Source organism: Aulonocara sp. 'chitande type north' Nkhata Bay, linkage group LG6 (genome assembly GCF_057382095.1).
Source record: "Aulonocara sp. 'chitande type north' Nkhata Bay isolate Kocher_YH1m ecotype deep benthic linkage group LG6, A_spYH_male_GT1.1, whole genome shotgun sequence".
NCBI lineage: Eukaryota > Metazoa > Chordata > Actinopteri > Cichliformes > Cichlidae > Aulonocara > Aulonocara sp. 'chitande type north' Nkhata Bay.
The window spans coordinates 12938462-12956097 of NC_141349.1; the positions used below are offsets into that span (position 1 = coordinate 12938462).

General features: G+C 41.3%; 1 protein-coding gene across 1 annotated transcript; it reads left to right on the plus strand.

The window, feature by feature from the left end:
* The first annotated feature begins 2697 nt into the window (after nt 1-2697).
* pdgfaa (platelet-derived growth factor alpha polypeptide a) lies at nt 2698-16251 on the plus strand. The gene is made up of 6 exons (XM_086294995.1): nt 2698-3437; nt 3773-3869; nt 7575-7682; nt 7860-8053; nt 14944-15070; nt 15649-16251. The coding sequence occupies exons 1-6, from the start codon at nt 3375-3377 to the stop codon at nt 15657-15659; spliced, it is 600 nt and encodes a 199-aa protein (XP_086151121.1). The 5' UTR covers nt 2698-3374; the 3' UTR covers nt 15660-16251.
* The last annotated feature ends 1385 nt before the right edge of the window (nt 16252-17636 follow it).

Here is a 17636-nt window from a genome sequence, read left to right on the forward strand (position 1 = left end):
TGGATCCAATTGAAGGGATGAGCTAAATCCCCACAATTATATGTTAAGTAATAGCAAGCTGTCTTAAGTGTTCTAATCTTGCTCTCTGGATCAGTGCTTTTGAAGTGCAGAAATTTGTCAGCTTTGTGCACCAGTTCATTTAACCCTAATCTGTTGGAGTATTGACTGCTCCACACAAAAGGAATGTTTTGTAGGCAGTAAAATGGCAGGAGTCTGCTTTATATTGTCCCGACTAAGCAATCAAGCTTGCTTAGCAAACCAGTTCCCCCTTCAGCAGTTCTTTTTATTGGATTAAATGATGTGCAATAAAGGCAAAACACCAGGGGGAGTACAGAGAAAAACTAACCCTCTGAGAGTTGTTGTGAATGATACAGACTAACCTATTTGATGCCGTCTCTTTGTCATCAAATGTGTAAAATCAGACATGCAGATTAATATCATTGGGCATTTTGTTTTTCTTTTTAATGTTCTGGGCCTTCAAGAAAGCTCTCATGTTCCAAGAAAATGTGACCAGTACGTTTTCAAAGAGTCTTTGATGGCACAGAGTGCTGCTGGCACAAAGACAGACAACATTGGATAAGATGGAGGGAAGAAAAAAAGAGCAAGTGGGATGCATCAGGGAGTTCAGAGAAGAAGCTGTATGCCAGGAGGAAGTGACAGTGTCATGGTACCAGTGAGGCCATTCAAGATCAGAATCGGTTCTGACCCATTTCCCCTCCATCATTCCGGTTCTTTGTCTTCATTTGTCTGCCTGTTGGTTACACTAAACCCTTTCACAGAAGATGCAAGGAACGAGGTGGATTTTTTTGTGTTAGGGTATTAGCCTCTGTCAGCCTAAATAGGCTTTAATTGGGGGGAAGTTTGGTCCAACACAGGCTGGATTTTCTAGACATACACACACACACACACAGGTGCCAACTGACCCTGCTTTGACTTCTTTCATCCAAATAAGCTTCATCTTGATATCACCACCATATCTGTGCTTTCTTCCCTTTTCTTTTGAAGACTTTTAATCTCTTCTCCTTGTTTCTTCCCTTGTCCTGTCCTGTCTTTCCTCTGTTTTGCTCTCTGTTCTTTGCCTCACAGGAACATAGTTACTTTCTTTCAGCCTTCTAACTTTAAATGTTATGTGTAAGGATCATAAATGTGTATGTGCATGTTGGAATGCTTAAGGCTGGATTTCCAGATTCCAGCACTGCTTCATGAAGCTTTAGCTCTAGGGGGAAAATGTATTTTTTTTACATTCCCTCAAAAACTTCTGTCACTGACCCACAAAAATGCTTGCTGTGTTTTTACTGCCTCCCTTTTCACTGAATGTCATTTAGTGTTCATTTGCTAAATCACAGAAAACGTGTTAACATTACAACCAACTAAACCAACCACAGGATAGTGTACATTTTGGAGACTGACCTTTAAGGCAGCCTTTGACAGATGGCTTTAAAGTTTGCTTTATATTGTTAATCACATTGAACTTTTTGTAGGTTCCATTTTATTTGTAGATCAGACTTTCTGTTGTGTCAACTATTCTTTAAAAATGTAGAAGGGCAGTAGAGCCTTTAGCTTTCAGGTTCCTCTCTTGTGGAACCAGATTCTGGTTATGATTCGAGAGGTAAGAACCCTCTCTTGTCCTTTTTTACATGTATCGCACAGCAGGAAGTAGTCCACTTCCGAAACCTTCTGACCACTGGAAATACAGTAAAGGTGCTGCCTGGAGAAAGCATGCAGCAGACAGCACACACAACATGCTCTTGCTAAAAGTTCAGTTCTGTGCTCTTTGAACATCAGTGCTGTCTGAAATGACATTCACCTTGTGTTAGGGATCTGGTAGGTTAACGGGGTGTCAGACATTTGCATTACGTAGCTAACATAAAAATTAATTTGTGCATTTGTAAAAACTTGGATCAGGTCACCCTCTGCCAGCATTATGCTGCTACAGGCTCAGGCTGCTGGGGTGAGAACCTCTCTCACCCAACCTACTGCATGTTATTAACTTTAATGTTTTCTGTCTCCTGTGATTTGTGCTTTTTTCCTGTTTCTCCGCTCTCCCTACTTCCTGCCCACTGTTGCTGAGTGTTTGCTCATAGAGGGAAAGATTGGATCATCTGGTTTGTATCTATAAAGTTTCTTTGAGGTCACTATTGCTGTGAACTTTTGTTACATGAACAAAGCACTAATAAAAATCTTACAGTTTTAGGGCACAATGTCACCGTCACCTGGGGGGGGGGGGGGGGGGGGGGGGGGGGGGGGGGTCCACTTGGTATTCCTTTAGGCAGTCTAGGAATTAATCTCCATGAAAACAGGTATTGACCAATGGGCTGCTCGGTTCTTGGTGATGTGGATGACTTTAACATATATCAGTTTCTCATTTTCTGTCCTTATTATTCTGGCATGTCAGTGTAAAATAGTCCAAACAGGACCTTTAACTTTATCTTGAGGGAACCTCTAATGCATTGGTCTGAATATGTGATGATCATAAATCATCAAATTCAAACTAAAGGTCAGGTATTGTAACAATAGTTCCCGAGTTCTTTTTAGCAAAGTGTCCAATACAAGCGTAATCAACTTAAGCAGCTCAGACTGAGGCTGTTCCGTGATGTCGTTTATTGCTGCTGCTGCTGCAGTGCTCGGTAGCCTTTTATGCAAAGCGCGGTCGCAGTCGCGCGGGCGCGCACAGCTATATCCTGTGACTGAAAGCATCCCAGCTTCATTCACCCCAGAGATCACAGGACCGCTGGGAGCTGCCATCAAACTCCTCAGAGCGGAGATAAAGGCTTTTGGTTCTTTTGCGTTTTCCAGACAGACCTGCCCTCGGTTTGTGAGTTTTGACAATTTACCAACCTGAAGTGCCAACACGCTCAAACGCTGCAGAGGGCACAAATGGGTGATTTTTGAAAGGCTCATACTGAGGACAAAATGATGGATATTCCTGGATATGTGAATGCAAAAAATGCCTAATGCTTCCATCGGCACCTGTTCTGTCTAGACCAAAATGAAAAGCAACTGGACATACACTTGATGTCAAGTCTGATTGTGTGATTTCCTTTAAACTTCGGACCTGTGGACGAATATCGGTGGGATCCTAAGATTTGTACTTTTTTATTTTGTTTTATCTTTTTAAAACTTGGACTCTCATTTTTCGCGGTCACTTAAAAAATAATCCCTTAAATCTCTTTGGCAGTGACTTACACCGCGTGCAGAACAAGCAGAAGTTTGCTTCAATCCTTTTTATTTCATTCGGGATTTCGCAGCTTTTTCATTAAAACTGAGGAGGTATTCTGTCCTCCCGAGGGATGATGAGAGCAGGGAGCGACAGCCCGGCTCCTTCGGTGGATTTTCGACCTATTCTGGTGCCTATGCAGTGGATCTGAGAGGAGATGAGAGCCGCAGTCTACCACATCCTTGCCGGCTACCTCTGCGTGTTACGCACCGTTGCTCAGGTGAGCTGAATCAAAACACTCTGTGTTTAATCTTTTCTGCTGCGTGTTGTGATATTTTTACTCGCAGCTATTTAGCTTGTAAACAAGTAATAGAACTCACAGAGACTCAGTCCTGAAGGTTAACGTACTGAATACAACAGATGAAATCTAGTTTATTTGCGTAATTACACACGAGCATTAATCTTACGCACAGTTACCTGTTTGATACATTTTGAAAACCCGCCACCGAGTCAGCTTGAAAGCCAGCTGCAGATAAGTAACGTTTGCGTGATCGTGATTTACGCACCAACTATGTGTTCCCACCCCCAATAAACCCACCCCCTTCATTCCCACAGGAGTCTCCTCTCCCTCAGGAGCTTCTGGAGCGGCTCTCTCGCAGCGAGATCCGCAGCATCAGCGACCTCCAGCGGCTGCTAGAGATAGACTCCGTAGGTAAAGCACTTCATTATAATACAAGTCTCCCACAGCCACAAGCTGGATTAATGATCCTTACAGAAAAATGGGGTTATTCATAGAAAAATCTGTTCATGTGATGCCTGTGACAGATTTTTAATAAAATATATGAAGAAATAAATAAACATGGTGCAGATAAGATCAGACGTGTTTTTTAAAGTGATGTGAAACATAATGCCAAGTATGCAATTTTAATCTCTTCAGGGAAGTAATTTTTAACTCTAAGAGCACTGCACAAGGCTACATCACGTTTGTGCTTGTGATCAGTGTCAGGGTTTCATGCACCAAGTGGCAGCAGACATAACTTGGGGCCAAACCTCTGTAGCATTTAAAGCTAAATAGTAGGCTACAATTTTTTTAATGAAATTTGAAAAGTCACAGGAAGTTACTGTAGAAACTCATATTTCTTTGCACCAGATCAACACTTGTGATTTTTTTAATCTATCTTTAATCTACTTCTGAAATTAGGAGCAATGCACATGTTTGTCTTATTTTAGCATGTCATTGAAAAATGATGTACCTTTAGTCATACAAAGATCCAAGCAGGCCTTAACTTGACTGAGTAACAGATAAACATCAGGCACAGGGAGCTTAAATGTGATAGTCACGGCTGCTTCCCTCCCTGTCAGTGCCTTGAAAGACTCTGACTTGAGGAATTAGTTGCATCTGGTTCAAGATTCTTTGTCTTCTCATCTCACCACTGGATGTTTCTCAGAAAGACCAGAAGCAACTTTTGTTTTTCTTAAAAAAATCATCTGTATCTTTTCTGCTCTGCTAGCAGCTGACTGTGTAGCTGAGATCACAAAAAAGAAGGCTTTGTGTGCAGTTCCATCATAAACAGTCTCCAACTTTTGAAGAAAAAAAAAAAGCACCGGCGTTTGCCTTCAATAAACACTGATGTCTGTGTTTATTATGCAGGTAATAAATCTGAGCAGATTGAATCAGTGAGGTGAGACAGGAGGAAATAACTGTGGCATAAAACACACTTTATTGCATCCACTCATCCACATTTCAGCCAAATAAACTTTTTTTTTTTTTGCTGCGTGAACTTTTTTTTAATTTTTTTCTGTCTGCAGTGCTGAGTGGTGCCACCATTAATCCTGGCATCATTGAGATGCAAATGTCGAGGGTGACGGCTCCCCGGCTCGGTGGGGGTCAAGTGGCTCACTTCATTATACTGTTGTCATGCTGCCCATTATTGGTTTGAGAGGAGGGCTCGCTGGAAGGCTGCTGTGTTGCTATGTATAATTCATGCTCAAATTCCTGCATGTCAGGGCGAGAGAGGGAGACACACAGGCTCAGAAAGAGAGAGAATGAGAAAGATAGAGAGAGAGAGAGAGAGAGAGAGAGGGAAATGTCGAAGGTGGACTTTGTTGTGTTTTAGAAGCACATTGTGTATGTAGGCAGGCGTGTGTGTGTGTGTGTGTGTGACTGTTTGCATGCACATATGGCCTCAAGAATGAGGAGCGCACGCAGACATCTACACGGTGACCAAAAGAAGCATCAGGCTTGGTATTCAGGATCAAATTAAAAGAGTCCTGCCTAGACATCATTTACTCTGATTTCCTGGAACCTTGCTCCCTTTTTCCACCCACACAGACACACAAATCTACACAAATCCACACTGCACACACAATCTTTGCTCAGAATTTATTGGCTTTAAACATGTCTGTGGGTATCCTGTGGTTTGGAAGTACTGAATGGCTTGAAGAATCTGCGAAAACTGTGGATACATCTCTAGAAGGCACACACACACAAAGCTAAGATTTAAAACTAAGCCTTGAGGGCAAGATTGGCTAATATAAATCTTTATGCCATAAATCATCAGTTATTAACTAAAGAATATTATCCACTTTAGGAAAGTTTCCGTAAACTGGATGTTTGTCTAATCTCAGGTGTAGTATTGTCACAACCTGCCAAAACCTTGCACAGAAAAATAAATAAATAAAAGATTAAACTAAGCTCACTACCACACATTACTACCACCAAACCAAACTGAACTGACAAATACAATTTATGGCCAAGTGTCAATGAGTGGCAGAGTTTCCAAGATTAATTGTAGATAGAAGATGTTTCTGTGTTTGTAGGAATAACTCTGGGTCCCTCCTCTTCATGAAACCATTCGTGACTGGTGCTTGGTAACTCAAGGTTTCAGCTTCCTCCACAGATTTCCTATTGATCTGAGGTCTGGAGACTGGCTAGGGCCCAGGGGTGTTGAACTCCAGGCCTCGAGAGCCGGTGTCCTGCAGGTTTTAGATATCACCCTGGGTCAACACACCTGAATCAAATGATTAGCTCTTTGCCAGGCCTCTGGAGAACTTCAAGACATGTTGAGGAGGTCATTTAGCCTTTTAAATCAGCTGTGTTGGATCGAGGATACATCTAAAACCTGCAGGACACCGGCCCTTGAGACCTGGAGTTCGACACCTGTGGGCTAGGCCATTCCACACATTAATGTGTTTCTTCTTTATCCACTCCTTTCTTGCCTCTGTGGTATATTTTGGGTCATTGTCATGCCAGAAGACCCATCGATGACCCATCTTCAGTGTTCTGGCTGATGGAAGAAGGTTGTAGTCCAAGATTTTTCCTGTCTTTTGGCCTCTCAATGCGTTGCCCAAAACATAACATTTCCACCTTTGTGCTTGATGTGGGGATGGTGTTCTTTGGCTCATACAAAGCATTTCTGTTCATCCAATCAGATTCTGGTTACATCTTTCATCAACGCCTCAGTTTATAAGTTTAATGTAATTATTTTTCTGGATTTTTAGTTGATATTCTGTCTACTATCAAATTTCTTTGTAAGTGAGCAAACATAAAAATTCAGCAGGGAATCAAATAATTGCTTTCTCCACTGTACATCTAACCAGTAATAGAAGCAAAAAAAGTGCATTAAAGTCACATAACAGCAAATAAATCTCAAAATTCACAAAGAAGCTACTTAGAAAGTTCAAGTTTGCTTGCAATGTGATGTCATTTCCAACTTAACAAAATCTTTGCTGTGTGTCTGTGTGTGTGGATTACATTCAAATGTACCTGGAATAGGCACTGAAACAGTTTCATTTGGGGCTCGTGTACATGCAGAGAACTCAGTAGCTCACTGACATCATAACTCAGAATAACCTGGTTAAACTGCTTCTCTGATCAGGAGACACTTGATAAAGATATCTGTAATGAGCAGCTTGCTGTAGCATGTAAACATGCCACCACTTTTCCTTCTTTTGTATTTTGGTCAGTCAGCTGTCAAGTTATCTTGATAAGGAGATTCATGGTCCCATGAGGATAAATTACAAATATTTTCTATTTTGGCTCGGCCAACAATGTGGTGCGTAAGATTTCATGAAACTTAAGGGACAACTTCTGATGTCCAAAGAGCCAGGATCAACTGAAGTGATGCATCATGGCCCAAGATTACAATAAATAGGTATTATTTTTAATTCTGAATCATGCAACGTTAGTCCAGTAGTGTCCAAGGATGGAAATGTGGAGCTGGAAATGAGCAAAATAAAAAATATCCAATATCACCCAAGAGAACATTTGTGCTTCTCAGAAAATGAACTTTATGCATGCATGTTATCCACAATAGTGCGTTAGTATGTGTCTGTGTTTTTGACACAAGGATCTTTGTTGTTAACATTTAGAGTGTGTATTGTCTCAGTATGCTTGTGTTATTTTGTCTCTGTTCAGAGAACGAGGTGATCGAGGAGACCAAACACAGCTACCACAAGGACTTCTCTCACAGCTTCCCCGACCTAAAGAGAGCACACACACATACCAGACACAGGAGGAGCACTGGTGAGAAACACACACACACATGTAGTCAGCTTGAGCCTCAGGTCCACTGGTTATCTAACTATTCTTTTGTAGTTTCCAAAAATTCTATATTGTATAACGTTAATAGGAAATACTAGTATTTGTATAAAAAGTGAACCATTGATGCAGGTTTGATCAGCCATGTTTGTTCACCTGCAGTGGTAGAAGAGGCCTTGCCAGCAGTGTGCAAAGTTCGGACAGCAATTTATGAAATTCCCAGGAGCCAGGTGGATCCCACATCGGCCAACTTCATCATCTGGCCTCCCTGTGTCGAGGTGAAACGCTGCACCGGCTGCTGCAACACCAGCAACATGAGGTGCCAGGCGGCTCGCAAACACTACCGCACTGTTAAGGTAGCTTTCTGTTGCTTCTCTCTATACATGTGACCACATGTGTGTCTGTTTCAGACTCTTTTGTGTTCAAAAGAAGCTTTGTTTTCACATCACATTTGGAAGAGGTAAAGATTTGCATATAGGGAGTCTTGGGGGTTACCAGGTAGCACAGGTCGACACTACACTGCACTGATGAGCACAGCTAGACCCCGGCATGCAGGGTTAGCTTTGTAATTGTTTCTTTCTGCTTCAAACATTCCTTCCAACAGAAACCTGTTAGGTAATGAAAACACATGCATACATTCACATATAAAACAAATATAACTAATAACTTTGTGCTGTCAAAGACATAATTCGGTCAAAGGAAAGAATAAGACTTTATATCAACACTGTACGTGCACACTTGCACTGCTTCAATTTTTGATATCCATCATTAATTCATTAATAAATTAATTTCATTTTAATCTTTACTCATTGCCATCACTTTAAACTTTTTCTTAAGAATCAAAGAAAATGAATATAATTGCCATAAACCAAAACTGTGTGTAACCATAGTGTTATTTAACATTTTCTGAACTGTAGATATGTTTATGGAGCTGGAGCCAGGCCAGGCTGGAGCCGGGTACACCCCGGAGTGGAAGAGCCATTACCAAATACCACAAATTTTGTATTTCCAAGTTTGTCATAAACCATTTCCTATTGAAGCCAGGCAACTGAGAGACTTCCCATAAGATGTGAAACTGACGAGTTAAAGTTAGGAAGAAGCATCCGGAAAAGGCTTTGTTGTATTTAGTAGAAACAGTCTTTTTATCATGTCTAAGTAATCTGCCATTTATCTGTTGTTTTTCTTTGTTTAAATTAGAGTCCCTTAATAGAGACTAACTGCATATGAAGTGCAAAATTGTGGCCAAGAGCTTTGGCACTCGCACAAAGTTTGTTTTTCATGCACTTTGGCACAATTTTTATTTCATTTCTTTCACAAGGATGTCATGAATTTCAAAAACCTATTATTACATTTCTCTAGTGCACTTGTCTGTCTCAGTGCATGCTGTATCTTCTTATATGTCACCTTCAACTTTCATTATGAGGAAGAGGACAAAGTCACAGAGGACTAAGACTGTTCTTTGGGGCGATTGTGGCTCAAGAGTTGGGTGTTTGTCTTGTAATCGGAAGGTTGCCGGTTTGAGCCCCGGCTCGGACAGGCTCAGACAGTCTCGGCCGTTGTGTCCTTGGGCAAGACACTTCACCTACTGCCTACTGGTATTGGCCAGAGGGGCTGATGGCGCAATATGGCAGCCTCGCCTCTGTCAGTCTGCCCCAGGGCAGCTGTGGCTACAACTGTAGCTTGACTTAACCAGTGTGTGAGAGTGAATGAATAGTGGTATTGTAAAGCGCTTTGAGGGTCCCGAAAAGCGCTATATAAATGCAATCCATTATTGTTTGGTGTCTGACACATACAGTAGCCAGAGACAAGAGTTTTCTTCCACAGGGATATCCTGTGACAATAGAAGTGGTTCAAATTAGTTTAAGGGATATATTCTGTGTAAACATTTAGCAAAAGGCTTCTGTTCCTTGTCTTTTACTGGCACTGACCCGGAAAGTGTAGAAAACGAATAATGGCACAGAATGTGTAAATACGCAGCCACTTACTGGAGGTATACACTCTACACCTGCCAAAAACAATTACTCTCCCCAGCTTAACCATTGTGTGTGTGTGTGTGTGTGTGTGCGTGTGTGTGCGTTCGTGTGTGTGCCAGTGACTGAAAATCTGGCAGTGAGGTAGCACATGAACATAATAGCTTCCCTTTGATCTCATCCAGAGCTGGAAATAAGACTCAGTAAACCCCAAATGGTTCACAGTCACAAGAGTCCAAGTGGGAGCTGACCCAAGGAGTGTGTGTCTGTGTGTGTGTTTGGCACACAGGAAGTGCATTTATTGTACTTTTAAACTGTGCTGATGATGTTGATGTTAATAGTTACTTTAATAATATGAACATGAAATATTAATTTCACAGGTTGATTGGTTGATGTTTGACTGATAATCTGGGGTGAGAGGGAAAGACGTGTAAGAGTGTGCTGCCAGAGGTCAAGAGGGAAAACGTGAATAAAACAGGAGGGGAGGGCGGTTTGATACTCTGTGCTTTGGCCTGCTGAAACCCAATCTGAGATGAAAGGGCTCATCCTTTGTCTGCTCACAGAGGAAATCAAAAATAAAGTCACTCGCATGTGCTGAGATTCAGTGCTTAGAGGGTAAACGGTCACGACTACAACTGCACTCACTTAAAGCTAAAGGGAAGATGGCAGGGTGAAGGTTTAGGGGGTGTGTCCATATGTGAGAAAACAAAGAAAGAGCCTCAGTACTGATATATATATATATGAAGACTACAGCAGGCTGGAAGTCAATCTGTAATGCCCTTTTAAAAGCTGCTGTCTTGAAATGATGTTTACTTGTTTTTTGAGAATAGACTGTATATAAAAGATGGATATCATCATTGTGAGATCACTCACTGCCATGTAAAGTTTCCACTTGAAGCCTCTGCTTTGTCACCTAGCTAACGTTCACAGGTTTGGAAGAACTACATCAGTAGACTGACTGAATGCATAACAACTGCCAAGTTGCCTACAAAAAACATCGATTTTTCTTACTAGAACTACAGCAGCAACTGTAGTGTAAGTCTGCAGGAAAGAACTATTAATTTAATAGTTGATCTAATCTAATCTAACTACTCATATATATAACAATTATAGCAGACCTCGACTATTTGAAGTGATGGCTCACCCCTTCTAGCATATTGTCAAGGTCTAGTCAATGTCATATGTGCTGTTTAGCTGCACAGCTGCTCACCTCAGCTGAACCTTCTTGTGGGTTTTTGTTTTTTCAAAGTCTTAGCTCTGCTATTTCAGAGTCTGTTAAGACTTGAAGCAAAGATGGTTGTGCAATTGGACCTGCCAAAGTGCAGACTTGGCTTGCTAACAAGGATGTTAGCATTACGCATTTACTGTGCTTCTGTGGTTCTTTTATTGTTTATGTAAGATAAAAGTATGTTGGGTGTGTATTTGTTCATGAACTAGAAAGACCCATTGCTACATGAGTAGCTAGGCTCGGGGCGCTAGTGTTGATGTCAAATGTGACACAAAACAGCATATGCCTCACTTAGTGTAAGTGAAATCAAACCTCCTATCAGTGTTCCATTCATTCTTCCAAACGAGATTACACACACCTGTGTGCTTGCACAAGTACAAGAAAGCATTTTATCTGTAGCACCTGTATCATACATAACCTGTCTCATTCTAACTTAAATAGCACTATCGTTAGGTAGTTTTTGGGATCAACAAACCTATATTGTTGCAAACATAAATTTAATCATGATTCGATTTTGCAGAAGTTTAGTACATGATGAAATTTACAATAGCTTCAAATAATAGAGTCTACATCAATTTAATGAACAAAATTATGTTAGATTGTTGAGGTAAAGAGGACAGAAAGTGGAGGAAACAGGAGATAAGTTTACAATAAAAAGTGAAATTTTAATGATGGTGGTCTAGTCAAACATTTACCAAAAAGGAGATACAAACATAACATCCACACTTGTCCAAAATAGTGATGCGCGAATCATGTTCACGTTCAATACTCGAGAATCACTTTACTGACTCATGAATCATGATTCACAAGCCCAATTGACTCACTAACTCATCCCTATTGCTGTTAGCAAACTAATTTCCTTAGTAGAAATATATGTAGCTTATAATTAAAATCGTGGGGGAAAAAAACAACAGCCAGTTTCTTAACAAAAACATTTCTGCTCTGAACTGGAAGAAAAAACCCTGAGTAGAAGCTCACATCAAGACAATAGCTCCTTGGTTCACAGTAGCATCGCTCTGCTAACATGCTAACAGCACATTTTAGCTACTCACCCCCTCCCTTCCTGCGCTGAATTGTAGCGTAAGCGAATCACTCAGGACTCACTCACCCCCTCCCTTCCTGTAATGAATCATAGAACGAACGAATCACTCACTAGTCATGTCCAAATTCATGGGCTGGTCATGTCCAAATTCATGGGCCGGCCTTCGCGGTCTACGCGGGCCAGGGGCCTGTTCTTCGTACCGCGCTAAGTGAGTTAGCTGGATGAGATTGTTGACGATTTCGCGTGATCCTGGATCGTTCGGTTCCCCGAAGCCCATCCGGGACTTGCTGTCATAGCAACAGAGCCGTAAGCGTAAACCTGCTGGGGAGCAGGTTTACTTTATGTAAACAGGATTAGATCGCGGCCACGCAGGTATGTCCGCGTCATTCATACGAAAGCAACAGCGATATTCCACCACTGTTTCACCATAAATAAATAACATCAATGTAACTAAAGATAATGCAGCACTTGATCCTTTTATTGATTTCACACAGATACATACAGGTCATTCCCTAAAAAAGGGAAATGTACTATTAACATTCTATTACATGTATGTGATTATTACAGATGTAATTCATATTTCAGAGTAGTAATTGTAAATTACTTCGTGTAATCAAGATGAGAGACCACGGCTATAAAAGCGAAGGTGGATTTGGGAAGTCTGTCGCAGTCATATCCTGTCCGTTTACGCGAGCCACCCATTGCGGAAGGTCCAAGATTGATAAGGAGAGTCCTCAGAATTCAGCGTATATTGCGGGACAGACAGGATCCTTTAGCTCAGCGCGACAGTGTGCTCATAGAGAGATATCGATTTTCCCGTGAGGGTATTATTTACTTAACCAACTTGTTGACGAGGGGGTGCAGGACCACCACCTGTCTTTTTTTCCTCTGCCCTTTTCTTGGTTGCTGTTATGAACAAACAAACAGAGTATTCCAGGGTCTCTTTCCAAGAGACGACAAGCAATATAAGTGATAAATATTACCATTCTGTAGAATATTCTTATATTTCACTTTTACTTGTTCCCATGTTCTAGTGGGTCCTGTTGTGGCTCTAATGTGAAAGGGGATATAATATAACATATTATAATATAATATAATGTAATATAATATTGGATAATATGGTGTGATATGATAAATCTACCCTACCGCCTACTGGTGTTGGCCAGAGGGGCCGATGGCGCAATATGGCAGCCTCACCTCTGTCAGTCTGCCCCAGGGCAGCTGTGGCTACAACCGTAGCTGCCTCCACCAGTGTGTGAATGTGAGAGTGAATGAATAGTGGCATTGTAAAGCGCTTTGGGTGCCTTGAAAAGCGCTATATAAATCCACTCCATTATTATTGTTATTATTGAATTACTTACGAGTTTGATTTGTCAGCAACTTTCTGCCAGCCCTCTCTCCTTGCTTTTGCAGCCTTTGCAGTGTTCCCTTGCGTTTTAATTAAACTCTGAAACTCCTGAAATCCCTCACTCAAGAGTTCTTGCTCTGCTGCCGAAAAATACCGAGCGCGCTCCTTCGACATTTTCGCCGACCAATCAAAGGGTTGCCGATCAATGTTGCTACTATCGATGCGTAGCCCCTGTTGGGCCACCCAGTGATCTCACATTACTTCATCCAGCTATACTAATCGTCAACAACAGGTGTGTTCGGGGAACCGGAATAGCGAGCTCAGAGTTAGCGCGATGATTTGGTCTTGGATGTTTCATTTGATCTTGGATGTAGTAAGCGACGTACGAAGCACAGGGCCCAGGTCCTCAGAAGTGCGTGTAGGCCGGAAGTAAACGGCTGGGGAAATTGGACGGTCTAGCCTTCTGATTAGCGTCACCGCTGTCTCGTTGGAGTTTAATAAACTCAGCCGTCTTCTCCTTGCTATCTAAAATATAACAGGACACTGGCGTAAATTCTCGACCGTGTCATACTCCTGTTTAATCAGTTTTCTGTTTGACGTTTAGTCAAAACCAAGGAGGAACCCACCAGGGGGATTAAAAAAGTTTTATTTTATCTAATCTAATAACTTTAATCTCAGCCAAACCGATTTACTCACAAACAAACAAAACACTGAAAAAAGCCCAACAATAACATTTTTAGGTTGTCTAAGTGACTTATATATTACGTTTAACCTGAGTAGCAAAAATCCGCGGTGATCTGAAAATGATGTGCCGGGAGTTGTGCCGTTCTCGGCGGCTTCAGTGAACCTCGAGCTCCCAGCTAGCTATCGAGCTGGTGACTAGCAGACGTCTCCGAAAACGTCGAAGCACTTTTGCAAATATGCGATATCTTTATAAACCGAGCAGATATTTGATGTTTACACAGCTACATTAAAAAAAAACCAACTTGAGGCCCATACACTGGGAGATTCTCAGCTGTAGCTAATGACCACCTCCATTAGCTGTTTGAGAAACTCTTTGTCATGTTTTCTATTGAATATTTCTGGCAGACTAGTTTTAAACAAAAACCTTATAAATGTGATCTTAAAAATCCACTGGATGGCAATAGCTATGCTAATTTACAAAAGAACTGAGACTAAACTTTGATGTCAGATATGTTCTCCAGTAGTCAGTTCATTGTGTTTCCTATTCTTTAAAAACTTAATCTACTCAGCTTATAAATTTGATTAAGTTAGTACCTAGCACTAGTACTAGACAGCTAGTTTGGCTAGCAAGGTGCATCTGGTGCAAGGTGCAAGTTAGCATTTCTGATGCTAACTTTGACTAGAAAAACTCGTTCTAACCCAACACACTCAACAGAAAAGCAGAACATGCCTTAGAATGTGTTTTAGTGCAAGGGAACTTTGGGTAAAGGCACACAACTACCACTCAAGATAGCTACACAGAACTTATGTAATTTCTGTATTCCTTTTATTTTTCAAAGCTGGCAGTTTGACTGTACGAATTCATGCAGTGAGCTAGTTAGCGGGGGCTTGCCTATGCTAAAGAGTATTAACAAACATGCTTTAATTCACTTCTCAATAAAGTTTTCTCTCTGTCTCACTTTCTCTCCCCTCAGGTGGCGAAGGTGGAGTACGTGCGAAGGCGGCCAAGGCTGAGGGAGGTGCAGGTGAGGGTGGAGGATCACTTAGAGTGCACGTGCACCAATAAACGCCATATCAGCCCAAACTCAGACACAGACAATGGTGAGCATATAGCTGCGTATCTTTGTGTGCGTGCATGTGTTTGTGCATGGGCGTGGGCATGGGGGTTTAGGCTGGCTCACTTCACATGTTACGGCTCCTCTCAGAACTGATAACATCTGAGGCATTTACAGTGTTTTTCCTGCCTGAGTTAATTCTCCCTCAGGGCAGCATTTCCCTTCACACACACTAACCCATCCACTCACACACACACACATACATGTGTGCACACACACAAACATATGTTTCAAAGACCCCCATTCTATATTATTAAAATCTTTCCTACTCGACGTAAACAGGGGTTAAAAAAAAACATTGTTGTAGTGCACATAGGTTCTTGGAGTTTAACCATCCTGTCATCATGTGTGACTTCTGTTGAACTTGCTGACTTCCTGCAGGTCGTGCTTACATCAGCTGAACTTAAAGCAAAAAAATTGCAATTTAGATGTCCAGCGGTGGTGCAGAAAACAGTCCTTTGTGTGTGTGCGTGTGTGTGTGTGTGTGTTGTTATTCAGTCGAAGATAAAGCTAATGCTTTATGCTAATAAAAGAAGCTATCTTCATGTTCCTTTCTTGCAACAGGCATCAGGTGAAGAGCAGCAGACAGATGTAGGAGTGGAGGACACCTTGAGGATAATGATGTAATGGAAAGCAAGGACAAGCACCTTCTGCCTGTGACTCCTTTAACACCTGCCATCAAAGTAACAGTGAAAAGGTCTAACGGAGCATATTTTGTCCACGACCTTTTGGAGTTTTGATGGAGGATTACTGACTCACCATTTTCCAAAAAAAAGCAAAGCATCAAACTTCCACAAGTGAACTCCAATTTTTTTTTGATGGAGACGAGAAATGATGAGACGATGACAAAGCGAACTGACATTCTGGTTCTAGGATGTTGAAGGGCATATTGCCTGTATCCTGCTCCTTCTCCAGAGTATAAAACGCTCAGTGACTCGGATTATAAACTGGGGCAAAATCCTTTCTAGAAACAGTGACTGGGATTAGTTTTTGTACTCCAAGATTTACTCTTCCTCAGAAAAGCACTCACACACATGCACGTATATCCTCTTATTTTTATAACGTCTCGTTTTCTATTTCTATTGCTTATCAGTTCTTTTTCTGATATGTTACCCAAATAAAGAATGGATGGGAAATAATCCTTCCGACATGTTACTGATACTAATAAAATATTTATATGAAAACAAATTGGGTGTGGTGGTCAGAAAACAGCTTGCAGCAAACAGGTTTGTCAGAGAGTGACTGAAGGGACAGTAACACACACACACACACACACACACACACACACGCACACACACACACACACACACACACTGAACCTTGGCAAAAGTGAGACTAGAAAACAGAAAAGCATGAAAATGCTGATTATGGAGCGGAATAGCCAACAGCTAACAAGTGATCTTTTTGTGCTGTTTAAAGAGTTGTGTTATTTCAAACATGTCAAAGAAATGACAGTAATAGTGGCGTAGGGGAAGGCAAATGTTTTCATTGGTGACCTCATCTCCTGACTCACTAAACCAGAAGGAGGAGAAGGTGACTTCATATCAAACCACTTTCTTCATATTCGCTTTCATTACTGCTGACAAGGAGCTCTGTTTCATTTAGATATGCACCTAAAGGAAATGCAATACATGGGGAAACCTTATATAATTTTAACAGAATGGGTGCCATGTTTTAACCAAGGACTGTCCTCAAGTCACTCAAATTGTGCATATTTCACATCTACTGTAATTTAAAATGTATCTTGTGGGACAATGAAGGTAGACTATAAACATATTCAGGCCACAAATGTATAAATTTTGTTATCCTCAAAGGAAGAAAGAAAGAGCCAAACTCGATTTCAGTGGGATTAATTACAAATATTATATATAATTATGATTATAAAATTATATTTAGTACTTTATTAGTATGTAGAGTACTAGCATTTGGTATTTACAAGGTATATCAAAAGGAATCAACTGATTTTAAATTGCTTTCAGTGGCTGCAGTGACTCCAGACATGCTCACAAAACTATATGGGCATATGCTGTGTTTCTGGAAGATGTCACATTGAGTGCAGTAAATTTGCACATTGTGGATTTCTTAGCTACCTTGCTTCATGATAATATGACCTTTGTCTGCAGATGATCATTAGGGGGTTAATGCTGTACAGTAAATGTTTAATCAGCAGTCAAAACTAGCTTGAGTGTCTTTAACTTGGACACATATGTGTGATATCGTTGAGAATAAAGGTTCACATGTAATCTTTTTTCTCTGGAGCTTGTAGCTGCAGCTCACAGTCTTCTGCAGCACATGAAACGTCTACAGTCTCCATCATCGCTTTGGCTAAAGCTATCACATATTAACAGGAACCACAGCTGCCTTATGTCACAACTAAACAGCAAAAAATAGAGACTGGAGTGTGTTATGCCGTGTGGTGAAGACTTGGTGTTTTTCCTTTCTTGAACCTGCAGCACAGAGCCGAACTGTGTGCTCGCGGGGCCGTTCCAGCTCCTGCTGGCACCCCGCAAACCACACAGCCTGCATCCACCTCAAACAGCTCTTTGTGTTTC

What these genes read in the sequence shown, in the direction of transcription:
- pdgfaa (XM_086294995.1), top strand. Translation starts at nt 3,375, where the DNA reads ATGAGAGCCGCAGTCTACCACATCCTTGCCGGCTACCTCTGCGTGTTA. An exon ending in CAGACACAGGAGGAGCACTG is followed by an intron (nt 7,683 to 7,859) that starts GTGAGAAACACA and finishes GTTCACCTGCAG; the next exon opens with TGGTAGAAGAGGCCTTGCCA. An exon ending in AACACTACCGCACTGTTAAG is followed by an intron (nt 8,054 to 14,943) that starts GTAGCTTTCTGT and finishes CTCTCCCCTCAG; the next exon opens with GTGGCGAAGGTGGAGTACGT.